At 38.4% G+C, this 17,653-nt stretch overlaps 2 protein-coding genes across 2 annotated transcripts; one reads left to right on the forward strand and one right to left on the reverse strand.

The window, feature by feature from the left end:
- Positions 1-2,332: 2,332 nt before the first annotated feature.
- LOC122087171 (ubiquitin-conjugating enzyme E2 7) lies at positions 2,333-11,810 on the forward strand. Its single transcript, XM_042656198.1, has 6 exons — positions 2,333-2,688; positions 2,818-2,920; positions 3,723-3,820; positions 3,977-4,077; positions 6,698-6,775; positions 11,461-11,810. Exons 1-6 carry the CDS (start codon positions 2,640-2,642, stop codon positions 11,536-11,538), a joined length of 507 nt encoding a protein of 168 aa, XP_042512132.1. The 5' UTR covers positions 2,333-2,639; the 3' UTR covers positions 11,539-11,810.
- Positions 11,811-13,022: 1,212 nt separating this feature from the next.
- LOC122085445 lies at positions 13,023-13,714 on the reverse strand. Its single transcript, XM_042653880.1, has 2 exons — positions 13,531-13,714; positions 13,023-13,447 (listed from the first exon to the last, which is right to left on the reverse strand). Exons 1-2 carry the CDS (start codon positions 13,659-13,661, stop codon positions 13,150-13,152), a joined length of 429 nt encoding a protein of 142 aa, XP_042509814.1. The 5' UTR covers positions 13,662-13,714; the 3' UTR covers positions 13,023-13,149.
- Between the last annotated feature and the right edge of the window lie 3,939 nt (positions 13,715-17,653).

The following is a 17,653-nucleotide window of genomic DNA, read 5'->3' on the forward strand; positions in this document are numbered from 1 at the left end:
ATCAAGTTTCAATTTAATTAGAGTTAATTAAGTAATAAAATAAAATTTTAAAAATATATATAAAACTACTAAGAATGTACGCGGCAATAAATGAAAGGATATTGATTGAATATATGAAATTTGACAAGTTACTAAATATAAACTATTCTCTATATATTCAATAATCAGAATTATCACACCATCAATCCATGGCATAACTAGATAGATCACTCAGACTATGTTTAGAAGCTAAGAAAAAAAATATAATTAAATAAAAACTATAAAAAAATAAAGAAAAAATAAATTCATGTCTTTCTTTTTATAAGTCTGGATATGACCGCCCATAAAATCTTTTGCCAAAAGAGAATATGCTTACTAAAAATCAATGGCTATGACAATGCCATGAGGTCAACTGAGATATGGTACTAAAGTAATGGGGTCTACATATTTTACATTTGGTGGGCATGGGATATTGCATAAATGCTCAATTTCCAACTTAAAAAAAATACTATTGAGAATTGAAGGCACAAGAATTGAAGGCAAATATGTGTGGTACATGATCTTCCAAATCCAGTAAAGAGTAGAGATTTGTCCATTGGGACATGGAAAGCATATATCCATGCTTTAATAATAACAATACATATGGAGATGATGGTGAGACTCTGAACTATGAAGGGGGGAAGAAGACAACACAAGTAAGAATGGGAGAGGATTCCATTTGGAGGTGAACATCCTACTCGCCTTGCATTGAATGCTGTCTGCCCCGCAACTGCATGAGGGAGTGTGATCTAAGCAAGAGACTCAAACCCGAAACCAACCTCTTGTGAGGTAATACTGACCTATTGGGTAAGGATGTCAAAAGTTGGTCAACATCATTAAGCCTAACTTAAATCAATCAGTAAAAACCTAAGACTGACTCAATTGATTACTAAATTTGTCAGGCTCAATCACTAATCAATTAATAATTAGACATTTCTAATGTAAAACAGTGGTCTGACAATACCTCGATAGAGATCAACTAAACATTACGAGAGATTGAAAACCGATTGTTTATAGCCTCGATTATAGTTCGTTTATGGCTTGATTAGTGAATTAACCCATTTTAAAGTCCAATTATAGTTATATTATTTTGAGACAAATAATGAATTGATAATTAATCAATCGAATATAAACGTGTTTATACCATATTACCTAAAAAAACGAACACAATACAAGGTCCGATCGAAACTAACCGAACTCAACCAATTGGCAACCATAATACCATCGACGACTTGAGCAAGTAGCTGTTGGCCTTGTGCACAAAATTTTTGTGCAAGACAAGTTGCCACATATGATACTTACAAATCACCAGGTTTGAAAGGTTGGGCACAAAAGCTATTGTAATTATGGCAAAACTTTTTAAGGAAAGAATGAGAAATAAGTTTAGAAAAATAGAAAGTAGGTTGCATCTTCCATAAATTGAGATATCTCACCTACCTTAATCCTATTTGCTATCCCTTTGGCAGCTAAGATTATATAAACATTTTTTGACAAACTATAGTTATATTCATAAATACCATAGAACAGATTGTTAAAGACTCAGAAGGGAGAAATCCTAAGACTGCACCAACTATGTGTAAAGAGCCAAAATTTATTACTATTCACCCACACGTAAAAAAAAATTAAGTAATGAATGGTAATGAGAATCCAACAACTAGGATGCATGTCGGAGCTGTCCCAGCCATTAAATTCTCATTGCCACTTATTGTTCATCATAGAAGATTTGAACCCCCCACGCTCCTATCTTCCTACACCATGTGGAAGTATTGTTCTTTGTTTTGGTGAAAGTGGAACTAGTTGATCTGTCTAATTGTAGCTTAGATTTATTTTCATGGTCACTTAGTTTGAACCATATGGAAGGTTAAAGTACTTGATGTATGGCCCTCGGGTGCTAAATATTGGTATCGAGTTGTCTGGATCAAGTATCGATATCGAATCAAGGGTAAAATCGTAAAACACCTATTTTTTAAAAAATTAACACCTGGGTAAAACTATCTGATCTAGGCCGATACGGACCCATGTACAGCATTGTCTACGTGTTGAAGTTTATTAACAATCTCAACCCTATGAGCCACCTGTCAAAGATATTCTATGATTGATTACGTGTGTCGGATCGGTGGTTATTGGATCATATAATGGGAAGTTATGGATCCGGGTAGGCGGGTAGTACTTAATTAACTTGACACGTGGAATCCATGTAACAAAAAGCGATTTGAAGAGAGTATATTAATAGGGGCAATTTGGGAAATTCAGAATCAAGTTGTGGTGGACAGTTACAGTTGCGACCAAAACAGGCGGCACATCGGAAAGGAAAGAATTGAGAAGAAAAAGCATAAGAGAAGTCCAAATTTCTATGTTTGTGCTGTTTTAATCTCTCTGCTTCTCTCTCTCTTCTCCTGCTCCGACTCTCTCTCTCTATATAAAAATAGAAGTTAGAGAGAAGGTGTCGGCTTATAAAGCGAATAGGCAATACGGCGGTCTCACCTTTCTCATTCTGCATAGCTTTTCGACCCGTATAGGCCTATAGGGTAGAGCGCTTGTTAAGTCAGAATAGTCTCTCTCTCTCTCTCTCTCTCTTTTGCTCTTGCGTTCGCTGCTTGCTCGCTCGTTGTCTCTTTCTGATGGCACAAGCAACTCAAGCTAGTCTTCTCCTTCAAAAACAGCTTAAGGGTTTGGATCGAATTCTTCGTCTTGGAATTTTGTTCTACTTTTTATTCTTCTCGGTTATCAATTAATTATTTTAGGGTTTTTGATTCGGGTCAAGTCTGCTGATTGATCCATCGCTGTTTGCCTGGGCAGATCTTTGCAAAAATCCTGTTGATGGGTTCTCAGCCGGCTTGGTAGATGATAGTAACATATTCGAATGGAGCGTCACTATTATCGGACCTCCTGATACTCTTTAGTGAGTTTCTTGTTTTTGTTCGTCACTTCATCTGCTTAAAGATTTGATTTTTCTTAATTTTTATTTCACAAGCTTGATGCTATTTGAAGGTTTATTAAATTCCCCTGCGCGGTGGTGGGATTGGTCTTGAAATATTTGATTTCATTGGTTTTAGACATTGCGATGTTGTGATCGGTCGTACTTTTTGGTTTTCGTTCTGGTGAAGGATAATCTAGAGTTCTTCGTGCATGGAAAATATTTTTTCTTTTACAAAATTTAGGTCAGCTCGTTGAATTATCACTAAATTTCTCTTTTTGTTACGTTTTATAACGGGTCTCCTTGTCGGATTCCATGGGTGGAAGATGTAGATTAAGGATTTACTCGTTTTGAGTCTTTAAAGTGCCTGATTTGTTTTTCCATTTGGACTCTTTGATAACATTGATTTTGGGTTTGCAATTAATATGTAAATTCGTAAGATGTTCTCTTCTGTTGCCGAGATACTTAAGATAGGCTGACTGTTTTGTGACTGATAAATTGTTGTTTCATGTATAAAACTTATATTCTTTTATTGAGGCAGTTTAGTTTTCTGATCTCTAGTTTCCTTGTTCTGCGTCTTTGCTTCCTAGATTTGTCATTTATTATTATATTTTGGACTTCTGACTATTTCTTTGAAATGTGGTTTGATCAGATGGCTATTTATGTTTTGGAATTTAGAAGGGTGAGGGGATGGGCTATTTCTGTGCTGTCTGAGATACTATCATATTGTTGATGATCTGAGTATTTACTGATTTGGTTTTTAACCTACTTATTGTCTTGCTTACAGTGACGGAGGCTATTTTAATGCCATCATGAGTTTTCCTATAAATTACCCTAACAGTCCACCCACTGTGAGGTTTGTTTCGGAGATGTGGCATCCCAATGGTGAGTGTATTTTATATGAGCTCCCACTTGTTTATGCTTTACATTACTTGGAGCTAATTCGATTGCATTTTCTACTCACCATTTATCCATTCGAGCTCCCGCTTGTTTATGCTTTGTATTGGTCAAAGCTAATTTGATTGTGTTTTCGAACCACAGTTTATCCTGATGGGCGAGTTTGCATATCAATTCTTCATGCTCCTGGTGAGGACCCCAATGGCTATGAGCTTGCAAGTGAACGCTGGACACCAGTCCATACGGTATGTTTTTGAAATGTTAAATGGATGTGATTGCTATATTTTCAGAGATGTAGGATGTAAACCTGGACATACTACAGTAACTACACCGCTTGGTTTAGTAATTTTCTGCTCCCCTTCCCTCCCTCCCTCCAAAAAAAAATTTATCAGGATGGAATAAATGTAGCTGTCATCATTGATTACTCTATTTGGTACTCCTGATGTAGGTGTGAAAAATATATTGCATAATGTACATGATACGAAAAATTACTGAAGGAGGATCTATAAGAATTGCATGGTGATGAATTGAGTTCCATATGTTCAGCTGCAGTTGTGATATGGTGGTTTAGTGGTGATGTTACCTAAATAGCTGTATGATGATTTCCAATTGCTAATTCTTAGATGATATTGCGTGAATTTGAATGTTTTGGCTCTAATTCATCTGGGCAACTATATGTGGCTTTGATTTTGACACCATTTTGATTTTTTTCTACTCAGAAGGAAGATTTGGCCCTGTGGGTTATAGGATTTTCTTCTCAACGATACACTGGAAAGTATCTTTCCAAGATGTTGAATTTTTTTATTTAGTTGGATAGGTTGACAGCTTGACCTTTTTTTGAGGGAACTTTAGGATTTGATCTTACTATGTGCATATCTTAACTCTTGTTGCTCCAGTAAGTAGGAGTGATATGATACCAATTATAGGGGTCATAAGACCAAGAAATAGTGGGTGTGTAAGAAAAGATATGAATGAATTTGGGTTGATAAAAGAAAAGGCCATAAACAAAGTTGAATAGCTAAATAGGATTGGAGTGGCTGACCCATTTAGTTGTAATGAAAAACCTAGTTGAAGGAAGAAAAGAGAAGATGGATGACATAGGAAACAATGCATAGTTGTGCCCTTTAGAGAGGAAAGTGAATGCTGAGTATGCTGGAAGAGATTTTGGAACCTGCAAAGTTATTTAAGCTTTAAATACCTGAGATAAGCAAAAGTGTCTTCCTATAATGTGAATAAGGTTGGTTTATGGTGTAGGTTTGGTACCCCATAACAATATAATGGAGGGAGGGAAGGAGGGGAGTGTAAAGACTTTAACCTACTAAAAGCCAAATACTAAGCTGCTTTGTTATTCACTATATACAACTGAAAACATTACTTTTTTCTCTTCCTTCTTCCCAAAATGCTAATGTGATCCATTATGATAATAAGATAAACAATTTCTTACATGGGAGAACATACTTTTAATCATCAAAAGAAGAGAAAATGTAGTCTTCGCTCTATGTGTGCCCCTGTATGGCTGCATCAGAAAGGCTGCTGTTTCGCTGATAAGGATAATCTTAGTAGCCCTTGATTGGTGCAATTTAGAGATTTGATTCTGTTTGTGGGATGGTGGGGTTCGATAGGTAATGAGAAAATGTATAAGAAAGGTGACAAGGATGGGAGTTCTGATGGACTATCAGCTCTCCTATGTGAACAGAAACTTGGGGACATAAAATAATGGTCGGTTTTATTGGGGTCGGGTAGTAGATTTTATGTAGATTGGTATGGGGGATGAGCAAAAATAGGTTTTATGGGGTGGTCTTAGTGTGGGCTGGCTGTGGGTTTGTACAGGACAAGTTAGAAGAACACTTGAGAATCCACCTACTGTATTGGGGGGGGTGGATTCACATTTGAGGAATCCATATGTCTGAGGGCTTAGACCGCAAACTTTTGATCTCGTTCATTTTTTGAAGGTATTTGATTACAGCCCTATATATAGCTTTATCATACTCCAGCAGGAGTAACATCATGTAAAAAGTACATGATAAGGGTTGTCCTAGTCCACAGTCTCAAAATGTTCAAATGACAAAATCTGCTACAAATATTGTGCAGAATGTCTTCCCAATTTGATCCCTTGAACTTCCCATCAGTTTGGTAGCACTATGCAACTGCACACTAGGATGGACCTCTCAGCCAATATATTGCTTTCTTTAGTAAAAGCAACAAAAATAGTAAATAAATAGACGACTTCTCTCTCTTTTATGTATGCATATTCTTAATTTTCTCAGTCTGTCTTATGAATAAAGTATTTTGAATAGGAAGAAAGCGATCTTTGCAATTCAATTATATCTTCCTCTACCCTAAGTGATATTTTCAGGTTTATTACAAAAGAGAAGGTTTGAGAGAGAAAGGGGGGGGGTGAATTTTTTGTATAGAAATTGAAGTCCTCCATTCATTTCTATCTCTCTGTGTGGAAATCCAGATCTGTATTGTTCTCTTAACTCATATATTGTGTGTGTGTGTGTGTGTGTGTGTGTGTGTTTTATACTAGCTGCCTCTGTTACTTTTGTATAGAAATCAAAGTCCTCCATTCATTTATATCTCTATATGTGGAAATCCAGATCTGTATTGTTCTCTTAACTCATATTTTTTTTTTTTTGTGTGTGTGTGTGTGTGTGTGTGTTTTATACTAGCTGCCTCTGTTACTTTCTTGCATTTACCTACCTCGAGAGTTCCTCAACTTGATGACAGCATTCATACTGCCTCTGTTACTTTCTTGCATTTACCTACCTCGAGAGTTCCTCAACTTGATGACAGCATTCATACTTTGCCTTTTCTTGAATTCCATTGTAATATCCGTCAACTGATTATGGTTTGATTGTACAGGTTGAAAGCATAGTATTGAGCATCATTTCGATGCTGTCAAGTCCTAATGATGAATCTCCAGCAAATATTGAAGCAGCGGTAAGTGAAAGAAATTTATTTTTCCCTGCATCTCTAGCACCCAAGTTTTGTTATTGATCATTGAGAAGCCTTGGGCTTAGTTTGGTCAGGTAACCCTCCCATTAACCAGCAGGTCAATGGGTAAGGCAGGTAAACCTATGTTTAATGAAATTTTCATCTATTCTCCTAGCTAACTGTATAACGTATTTGTCAATATGTACAAACTGCTAGATTTTTCACTTATAAAACCAATAAACAACCAAAATATAATGAAGTAGACCATTGATCTTATGTACTATTTATATAAAGTACAGGATATAATATTAGCAAATTCATCAATAAACAAAACAGTAAACATAAGTTGGAAAAAACTCATGAAGTGTCAACATATTTGTTGTCGCCTTGGACCCAAGAAAGAGCCTGGACACCTAGGTGACTCCTTGACAACTATGCCTATCAAAACAAGACAATTTCCCAAGTCTATTACATTCCAACAGCTGAATCTTAAAAAGAGATAAATTATCCTAATTACAGCTTGTTATCAAATAAAGAAGACCAGGTTTCCCCACACGGACATTAAGGAAAGAATCTCCTTTATGGGCACCTAGATTTGCCACAGGGCAGGTTAAATGGGGTGAAATTTGTGGACCCTAAGGTCCCCTGGTCACATGCCAAGTTTCAGACGCTGAGTTTGCCAAGTGGCAAAGCAATAATGCATATCTAACCATCAAGCCCTAGGAAAGGAACTTGAGGTGATCCGCATGATGAATATCTAACACCGAGGATTGACCAGAGAACAAACAGAAAATAATGTGAACCAGAACTGGTCAATTGGATCAGGGAACTAAGGAAGAAAAATTTTATCCGACTGAATGCAATGGCATGATTCTCTGGTCAATTCATCCTCTAGAGGATTTACTTGCTAGAAAGTTTTGAAATGATCAAGCTAGAGGTCTTGATTGAAGAATCCTTGTGTAACTAGGATTCTAGTCCAGCAACTAGAAAACTCTTAAGCCAGTATTGAAGTTTGTCAATTGAATATTGGATGACAACTAATAAATAAGGATCAGATATAGATTTTACGCTAGTCTGATCAATAGAGAAACAGGTACAGGAATCTAAACTAACTGAAACAATGGAATAAAACAAGGGTGCCACCGACTATTAATAAGTGGTGTAACAGACCTGGTTAGCGGAGGTCAAGTTGTGGGAGTTAAGAAGAGTAGAAATTAGAAAATTCAAAGCTAGAATCACCATCCGAAGCTGAGAGAAATTATCAGTACAACCATGCACAAAGACCAATTCAATATGCCCTGAAACCAGGACCATGGTATCATTAATTTCAAGTAAAACATAATAATTGATTGAGGTGTGTGTTTACATATTATCTCTTTAATTTCCTAACTCAACTCATAAAAGGACTCCTAATACTCTCACTTTGAATAAACTAAAGAGACTCAAAATAGAACATTTAAACAAGCTTAATAGTCCTAATCTAACTCGTTAACATTTATAACTTAAAAGCTAAGACATCTAACATCTTCTAATCTCGTGCTCAGACTTCAGCCTCACTTTATGGGCCCGTTAATTTAGGCTCACACAATGCATATCCCACAATTGATCAGCCCAATGCCCATGGAACTCATCCGGGACCCAAAATAAAGTCCTTCTAGGCCCAATTGGGCAGACTTAACTGCATCAAACAAGGGGTTGAAAAATCTGAGACTACCAAGAGGTTGCACAATACTATGGTGGGGTGCCTAGGACATACACCAGGAGATACTATAGTGCAGTGCATAGTACTTCCACGTGGCAAAACTAGGTGTGTCCACTAAGGTGATTCTTTCCCGAACGGCAGTGGGAAAACCTTTTTCAATAACAGAAACTTGACTTGAAACATTTAATTGATAAGACTGTTTGTCTCTTTAGTCCAGAAATGCTCCTGTGCTTTTCTCCTGAGACCAACAGATGGGTTCCTGAAATAATTTCAAGGGAAAATTTCCTTATAATGTTTGTGGTAGCTGGCTTTTGACTAGGTGGTATAAAGACCCAAATCTGGATTTTCATATGAACCTGGATCTGGATCTTCCAGATCTGGGCCTGATTCCAGATCAGAGCTTTCACCAGCGTATTGATTTCCTTACTAGATATTTTGGATAAAGGTTACCAGGCGGCACGAATTGTCACACAGCAACAATCCAAATGAGCTCCCAAATGCTGAGGCCAAAGCGAGGAGAAGATTACTGAAGCTATATAACTCAAAAGTCAGTTCAGTTCAAAAATTCAAGTGGGTGTTATTACACCGTACGAAATATATATTTATGGAAACAAATGTATAGAGGACCCTCTAGGTAGCTGACCACTGAATTGCACAGTGAAACTTGGATTCTTCTTTTACTATTTTTCCCCTTGTTACCCATTGGGTCAAGTATTGAACCCTTATCTAAACAACGAAGTGGGCTGATCACAGTAGGTGTTGGCTTGGTAGCTGACCTTGCATCCTCACATTACTCAGTTATGAAAGACAAAGACTAGACAAATAAAAACCAAAGAAAACTAAATAATGTGTTAAAACATATGGAACTGCTTTGCTATCTGACTTGTAAGACTCAAAACTGCCAACCCCCCTCCCTCATTTTCCTTTTCCCTTTTCCCTTTTCCCCTTTCCCCTTGACATGTGACCCAAAACTGGCTCTTGTAGGGCCTTTCTAGGTTTTTTGTCCACAAAACAACTAAGAGGCCTCAAACAAAGTCCACTAACAAAATAACAAAATAAGCCAGTCACTTGGAGCCATCATGCTAGTTTTAATAACTAGCAATAAAAAATATAATAACTAATTAAACAGACACATCTTTGCTTTATGCTGAAAAAGTCTCAATGTCACTTTTTTCTGACTGGACTAGCCTCTGCTTATGTGGAGGCACATAAGGAGCCCCCTTGTGTGTTGCTCCTGCACCAGTGGATTTGTGAAATTCCTTGGATGCAAGAACTAATTTCAGGTTCAATGGAAGTGTGGGCAAGTTTTATTAAGGCGGGTGCCCTGTGCTAAGCAGCTATGCAAGCCATTCTGCATGGTGGATCGTGGTTGACCGGTTGGGCTTTCTCTATTATCTATGTATTTCATTGGCTTCACTCCTTGTCTTTGTAAGCTGCCACCTTGTTCCCCTCTCCCCACCCCACCCCACCCCACCCCACCCCACCCCACCCCCGAAAAAAAAAAAAAAAAAAAAATCTTCGGAGGGTTAGAGGAGCTTTTTTGTAGTGTGTGTGGCTTTCACTTCTTCATTGTCTAGGTGAAACCCATTAATGTGGTCCAATGGTCCACAGTTTCTTGTAGTCTATTTCTCTCTGTGTGGCATATGGAAACATTTTGGCAGGTCAGTTGAGTGGTTCAGTTTAGTTTCTCTGCACCCTACAAAACTATTTCATCCTCTCATGTGAGAGGATTCTCATAGGGTCAGCTTCACTTCCTTTGTTTTGTACAAGAGGTGATCTAAGCCACATAATAGGGAGGTTGTATAGTCTTTGGATCTACTTCCAGTCCCTGCATTTCGGAGAAAAGATGATTTTCTTTGTTTGGAGCACTTGGGAGAGTGTACAGTGATGTCTAGAGTGCTGGTACTGATGCATGGACATACATGAGATGTGTGTCAATATAAAAGGGGGTATTTGATTGAATTAGACTCCGAAAATTTGACATGTGGCTAATCTAAATCATGTCCACTCTATCCAATAGTCGGAATTGATATATCATCTGTTCATTCGGCAGGAGGTGCCTGTGACATTTGGGAAAATATTAAACTGTTGTGAGTCTTGTGACAATAATAATTTGCCTTATTAGTATTCAAAATGACTCCTGCTTGAAAGAACACACATTTTAAGATGGGTCGTCCAAAAGCATAAAAGCATTAAATGCCAGTGCTTCAACATTGTTTCCGATACCATATGCCTAGTTTACCAAAATGATTAAATAGGCTTAGTATAAAGTGAAGATTGCATGCCTATTGCCTAGGTTTCTACAATGGACAAACTTTGTGGGATCTTGTAAAAAATACCAAAGAAGGCAATCTTTTAGGGACTGAGGGTTCATTACCATTTGTTGTTATAGATTTTCAGTTATAAATTTCTGGGGATGTTTGTGCCATTGAATTACTGCGGTGACCTGAATGTTGGTACCCAAGGAACCAAAGACCTGTTGTTACTCCTGACATCTCTGGGGAACATGCTCGCTATTGTTTTCTGTCTACTGTTGCCATCCGGAGGCTGGGTTTACTTACTGGTTCCCTTTTGTACTCTTGCCAGGGTCTCAAACTAGATTTATCCCTTGCAACAAATCAGCAATTAAGATGATCCAATGGGTGTTTGAAGATTGTTGTATTTCATTTGTTGTAGTTGGACTCCAGATTTTTCCTCTCTTTCCTATGGAGGGTTGGCCAATATATTTGGCTATGAGCTCAAGAAGAGTGCAATAACTAGATCTGAGGAGTGTTAAGGGCTTCTTCTTGGTCATCGCTCAGTAAAACTCTGTTTACTTGTACTATCATTAAGAAAGGGGGGGGGGGGTTAGAAAGGACAGGAAGCCGAGACATCAGTTACATTTTTAGGATCTTGTTTGTTTTGCTTAGCTTGCTGACGTAGTAAAATTATCATTAACTGCTAAAACAGGGGAGGATGCTGACACAAGTTTCATTGCTTTTGCATGCAGAAAGAATGGAGGGAAAGGAGGGATGATTTCAAGAAGAAAGTAAGCCGTATCGTGAGACGGTCACAAGAAATGTTCTGATCAGGCTGCAGAAGGTGGACTGCCAGTTATTGCCTATCTGGGAATCGATTTATTACATTGGAGAACTGGTTGATCTTGTGGTAGTATGTCTCAATCAAGTGGAATTTCCATTTGAAGTTCTTGCAGAGCCTCCTCTCCACTACAGCTCTTTTCTATACCTGTTTAACAAACTTGGCACATCTCATGTAACTCAGAACTTTGTATTTAAAACGGTTTTGGTCAGGTGTCCTGGGTAACATACTGTGATTAGTGAGAGCGTCGTTCAGTTTCTTGTTCATGGTTCTTTCCCCTATCACTGTAGATCATAGTATTAGGAAGCGGAAAATCATTGGATCTCCCCAACCACGCAGCTCTCTTCGACTTTCCCTCTCCAGCTCTGCAACTTCTTCTCCCATTTTTTGCAACTCTCTCTCTCTCTCTCTCTCTCTCTATATATATATATATATATATATAGACTTGCAATGGATTTTGGCTTAAGATTGGTTTGCTGGATCCACTGTACTGCCCAAGAATTTATAGAAATCGGGATTTGGGACGGCCAATTCTGATTCCTTGAACCATCTTATCTTCAGTAAATGATTTTGATAGCTGATTGTCTCGCTCTACTCAACTCCACAAACAATGAAGATGTTGGCCGCAACTGCCGACGACGATGTCCTTATTTCATAGTATTTAGCTGTGTGCCGTTCTATCCATCTTCAAGACCTTTATCTCTTGGTAATTCTCTCTTGGTTTAGGCTTTGGAAAGTCCAATCAAAGTCTTTGAATTGTGAGGCATCCAAGTAAGTTGCCGTTATGGCTGGCTGTATTTTTACCCATACGCACAAGGACTGTGTAGAAAACCTCTCGGTGGAATCCACGCTTGGAGATTGAATAGATTGAATCCGTTAATTGTACGATCACCTTATCTTAGGTGATCTTGCGAGTGAATATCCAACAATTGTTCATTTTATTTTTAAATATATATCTCTTTATCCATGTAATGGAAGAAAATGTAAGTAAAAAGTAGAACAGATATTGGATACTCATCTGACAATTCTAAAAATAACGAATCCATTCTCCCATATGTGTGAATCAGTCCCAAATAAGAATGATTCTCATACGCCTACCCACGGGAGTAGGAAAATGGGGACAAAAGCATCTGATCCGACCTGACATAGTCAATCCATATCGGTATTGGCAATTAATATATATCCCGATACCAGAACCAGATTTTGTATCATCTTATTAAGATTAACCTGGGAGCCGTCCAGTCTTTTTTCAAAAAAATCATTATCAATAATACCCAAAATCATGTTTCCATCTACAAAATTACCCACCCGCCTCATGTTAGTGTCAACCAAACTATCCAAATTTGAGTTTGGGTATTGCAAATTACAAAATACCCAAAACCTCATTTTCCTACATTGTTCACACAAAGGTGGGCCAGGGGAACTTCCATCGTTCTGTTCCTTAAGCCCAAACATCTGTGAGACACTGACAAGGATAGATAAAATTACTTTATTATAATGCAGTACAAGTAATTAATACCATTACAAGGATCCATCCACTACTATTGGAGTAAATATAATATTTCAGTCTTTGAGAAGCAGAGTAAGGGCAGGTACTGGTCTAAGAAGAGGAGGGGTTGACGTAGCTCCCCAATCGAACAACGATGCCATCTATGTCCCTAACGTAGCCAACCTTCTGTCCCCATTCCTTCTCCTCAGGTGGGCTCACCGGCACCGCCCCATTGTCCACTGCCCTCTTGTAGGCCTCGTCGACGTTTGAGTAAGCGAAACACACTTCCACTGGGTTCCTCTCATGCTCGTTTCGAGGTGTCTGCACTTGACCCGTTCTGTTATCCGTCTCATGCTGATGTACCGGCGTGAAGGATATCGTCGTCTGCCCACTCTCCAGCTCTCCCCACCTGTACTCATAATCAATATTTTCTATTTAGAAACGAATTGCTGATGAAGAAGAAGATGATTAGATTCGGATCAATTTACATACCTGTGAGATCCATCGAGTCGGCGAACCGTGTAACCAAAGGCGTTTGCGTAGAACTCCACCGATTTGGCTACGTCCTTCACATAAACCACTGTGTACGCAAAGGCTGGAGAGCTAAGATTCTTGGACGCCATGATCGATACGACTGGATTACCAATTAAGTTGATTACTGGAACTGCTCCGATCTGCGATTTGCTCCATATAACACTCCTCATAGAGAGACAAAGGGATGACAAGTGGTATGCATGCATAGCTGGGGTCATGCCACTTGGCGTTAAATGCTGTCTTTTTTATATCGACGTGGCGGTAGTTAGCTCTGACACGTTATCTTCAATTCGAGTGGGACCTTCATGTGCAGACCCAGATCCTGATGGTTTCCGTGTGGGTGTGTACTTCATTGGATTGGAATATTCTAATCCCTTAGGTGGAGTTGTGAAGACTTGTAAAGGTTTAACATTAATTGGTTCGCTTTAATTGGTTGATTAATTGTTTGGATTTTGTGGGAGGTTAATGGTTTGAGGTTGAAGTGCTTGATTCTGATAGAGGGTTTGAGTCGACTCCAAATTGTTTGTAGCGTGTGGTGAGGTGCAATGAGTATTTAATGATTGGGTGGGATTATGCGTCACAATTTTGATGCGTTTGGGTCTTGGACCCTCAATGGGTGAAAGTTGTTGAATCTGATAAAAATCACCCTAAGTTCAATTATTGGTTGACAAGTGATATTGTTCATAGGAGATTGGATCCTCTGCATGAACGTTTATGTGAGGATCCAACACCTGTATTATTTTCTATCATTTAAAAGGTGAAGAACAGTATATAGATTTTGGATGCATCTTGATATTTTCTTGAACAATCGAGTTGAGGTTTTCAAAAGAGAAAACCGTTGAGACGATAAACTTGTCAATCATGCACACCATGAGGCTGACAATATCAGACACAAGAGTAATGATTGTCTGTCGTGGGTGCAGTGGTGCGACAAGCATTGGACGGTCAAGACGACATCGGCATGCGCCTCAATGTCCTTCTGACTGTCAGATACTCGCCACACCACCGCATCCACGGCAGAGGATGTTTTCACTACATGCATATGGGATGTGACAAATCCTATTTTCTTATGAAAAAATTACATGATTACCCACTTTTGGGTTTCCTTTTTCAAAATTATTCAACTTGTGTTTTAGATAACAAAAAAACATTTTTACCCCTAATTCCTTCTCTTCAACATACCGCTCACTGCCCTTTACCAAAGAAAAACATACCACTACCACCACCGGGTCACAACCGCCTTCGCCATCACCGAGAGATCTCTAACTTTGTTATTTCTGGTGTTGAGAGAAAGAGAAACAAAGAGTTGTCGTCGGTGCTCTACTCAGGAAAGGCTTGCGTAGAGTACTCTCTCTTTCTCTCACGGCAAACAAAGATATCCATTTCACAACATGTCTTCATAAATGTTCATACTAACTTCATCATCACCATCTCAGTTAACCTCTGCTACCTTAGCAGTATTTACAATGTTTCTTTTCAATAGCCAAGCTCCAACAACAATCCCCATAAAAGAAAAGCTCGAACACCTCAAACCCGAATTACTTTCACACGGAAACCAGGATAACCATTATTCTGATCCCACCCGTTGTAACAAACAACTTGTGTCATCTATCCTCCTCCATAATCTGATCGAGTACGTGAGAAAAATCGATACACCTCAAACCGAAACATGCAATGCCCAGCAACAACTACTCGTCCCACCTTCCCTCTACAGCATTCATGAAGAAGCTTCTTTATCCCTTCACCCACGTAGATTTCACAATCTCTCACTGAAACCAATCAAACACATACTGCAACTACATAAATTCTACTACTTTCATTTCTTCGATACACAATCTCCCCACTTGAAAAACCATGGTGTGAAACCATAGTGATTGCAACTCTCAGCCATAAAAGCAGAATAGCTAGAGCAACTTCGAAATGACGACCCATTTCAATAATGTTACTCTGATTTGATGTGGATGAGTAGAAAACTTGGAGTGGCTGAGAGAATTTGGAGTAGTTGTAGTACTGGATGTAGCAACTATTGAACCAAGCTACAACGGATTCTGGGTTGGGGCAAAATGTGGAGATGGTATCCATAGCAACTCGAGCACATAAGGCACAGACAAGTCAGCAAGAGATCGAGCCTACATTGCAGGAACCTGTCAAAACCGACTATCACAGGCCTTTCCTGAACAAAGCACCGACGACATTTGTTTCTTTCTCTCTCTCTCTCTCTATCGGTGGTTGTGGCCCCGCGGTGGCGGTGGTTTTTTTCTTTTTCTTTTTTTGGTAAAAAGCAGTGGCATGGTGAAGAGAAGAAATTAAGGGTAAAAATGTCAAAACATGTAGGTAGATGACGCAGAATCATTGTTTTGAGTAGTTTTGTAAACACAAACATGATTTTGTGTTTTTCTTTTAACTAAAACACAAGTTGAGTAATTTTGAAAAATGAAACACAAGTTGAGGCATCTTGGGTATTGACAATAGCCATGAACTGCGGTCATCTCAGTTCAAGCTAATCTCCACCTTTATTTAATAGTCTTCGGCCACGAATAGTCTTGATCACGACAATATATAACCTCCCCACCCTCTTTTAAATGAACACAACCAATCAAAGCTTGACCAACTCTCTCCTTATTCTGTTGACCGTACTCTAGCGATGGTGACATTGTAGTTCTCTCTAAAATTCCGCCTAGACTTTGGGCTGATATTTCCTTTGGGTTCAGTTCCTCTTCAGCCGTTCGGATGCTCAGTGTAGCATTTGGCTGGAGGACATGATGCACCCTAACACACACGGGTGTGCATCCCAAGTCCTCTTAGTTATTGGAGAGTGATAGTGTTCAATTTACTATTTTTTATTTTGTTGCAAAGATGGTGTTTTATTTATGGAATTATAAGGACAGACCCAAACTAACGTAGATTCAAACATTTTTCTGACTGGCTATAATAATAGGGAGATGGTTCCCTTCGCTGCCCGAGTGCTAATTCGGGCAAATGGATGGTCTCTATTATGAATCTATTAATAGAGGATTTTAAGGAGAGAGAGGGAGGGGGTAGGACCATGATTCTATGTTTTGGCATGCCAGATCACTTGTATACAAATTGTGGAAATGAACAATGCGGTAATTCAAAAATATCGTTGGGTTATTTATATTAACGAATATGTGCATCTTAGGTAATATGATACATTTCCCTTCTCGCCTCATGGCTGACAGTTTTTCAAATCCTCAAATTTGTATTATTATTAACTTAAAATTGTCAATTATACAACCTGGATTTTAAAATTAGAGGAACACCTCCTTAGCGGACACGAGTAGGGTCATAATTTAGAATTCCACATTAAGACTACATTTTTTGGGTGAAAGAATCTTGCCCACATGCTGTGGGTATTTTTACTTCCAACTGTATATAACGTAGGAATGCAGCCGGGCAGAATTTCTTTTCCTCCTTCGATATATCTATTGAAAGAATCAGATCACCCCGTTGATAGTGTGGCATGAAATCTTTCACGTCAAGCAAATAGGAGCATGGATTAGCCATGTGGCAATCATTTTTCTGTTTATTTATTTATGAGTTTGTCTTGTTTACAAAAGGAATTCGTAACATAACTTTTTTTTTTTTTGCCCTTCACATAATGAAATGGCAATATGATAGAGCAGCTAATGATGTGATTTCGCAACACGTGGTCCAACCTCTCTCACATCCATCTCTTAAAGGATAACCAAAAATGGAAATAATCTCTCTTTTCTTGTTGCCTTCTGTTTTGCCATTTTCAACATCTTAGGTGGAATTGTCGAAGCTCTGTTGAGAGTTGTTCTTATTAGTGTGGACAAATTAGTGCTACAATTACAATCTGTGTGGGTTCCCTAGTGTTAGGAAAGATTCAAGCTAATGTTTCAGTTAACAAAAATACTCAAAACAGTAATTCTCCTTCATCTTCCACGTACAAACATCATATTTTTTTTTGTCAACTGAAAGTTTGAGTGAGTAGTTTTGTAAATCTAAATCTAACTTTGGGTATTTTGTTAACTGAAACATTAAGCGAGTAGTTTTATGAAAATGAACCTAAAAGTGGGGAATCATCTAATTTTCCTAA

The sequence above is a fragment of the Macadamia integrifolia genome, chromosome 8 (assembly GCF_013358625.1).
Source record: "Macadamia integrifolia cultivar HAES 741 chromosome 8, SCU_Mint_v3, whole genome shotgun sequence".
NCBI classification, from domain to species: domain Eukaryota; kingdom Viridiplantae; phylum Streptophyta; class Magnoliopsida; order Proteales; family Proteaceae; genus Macadamia; species Macadamia integrifolia.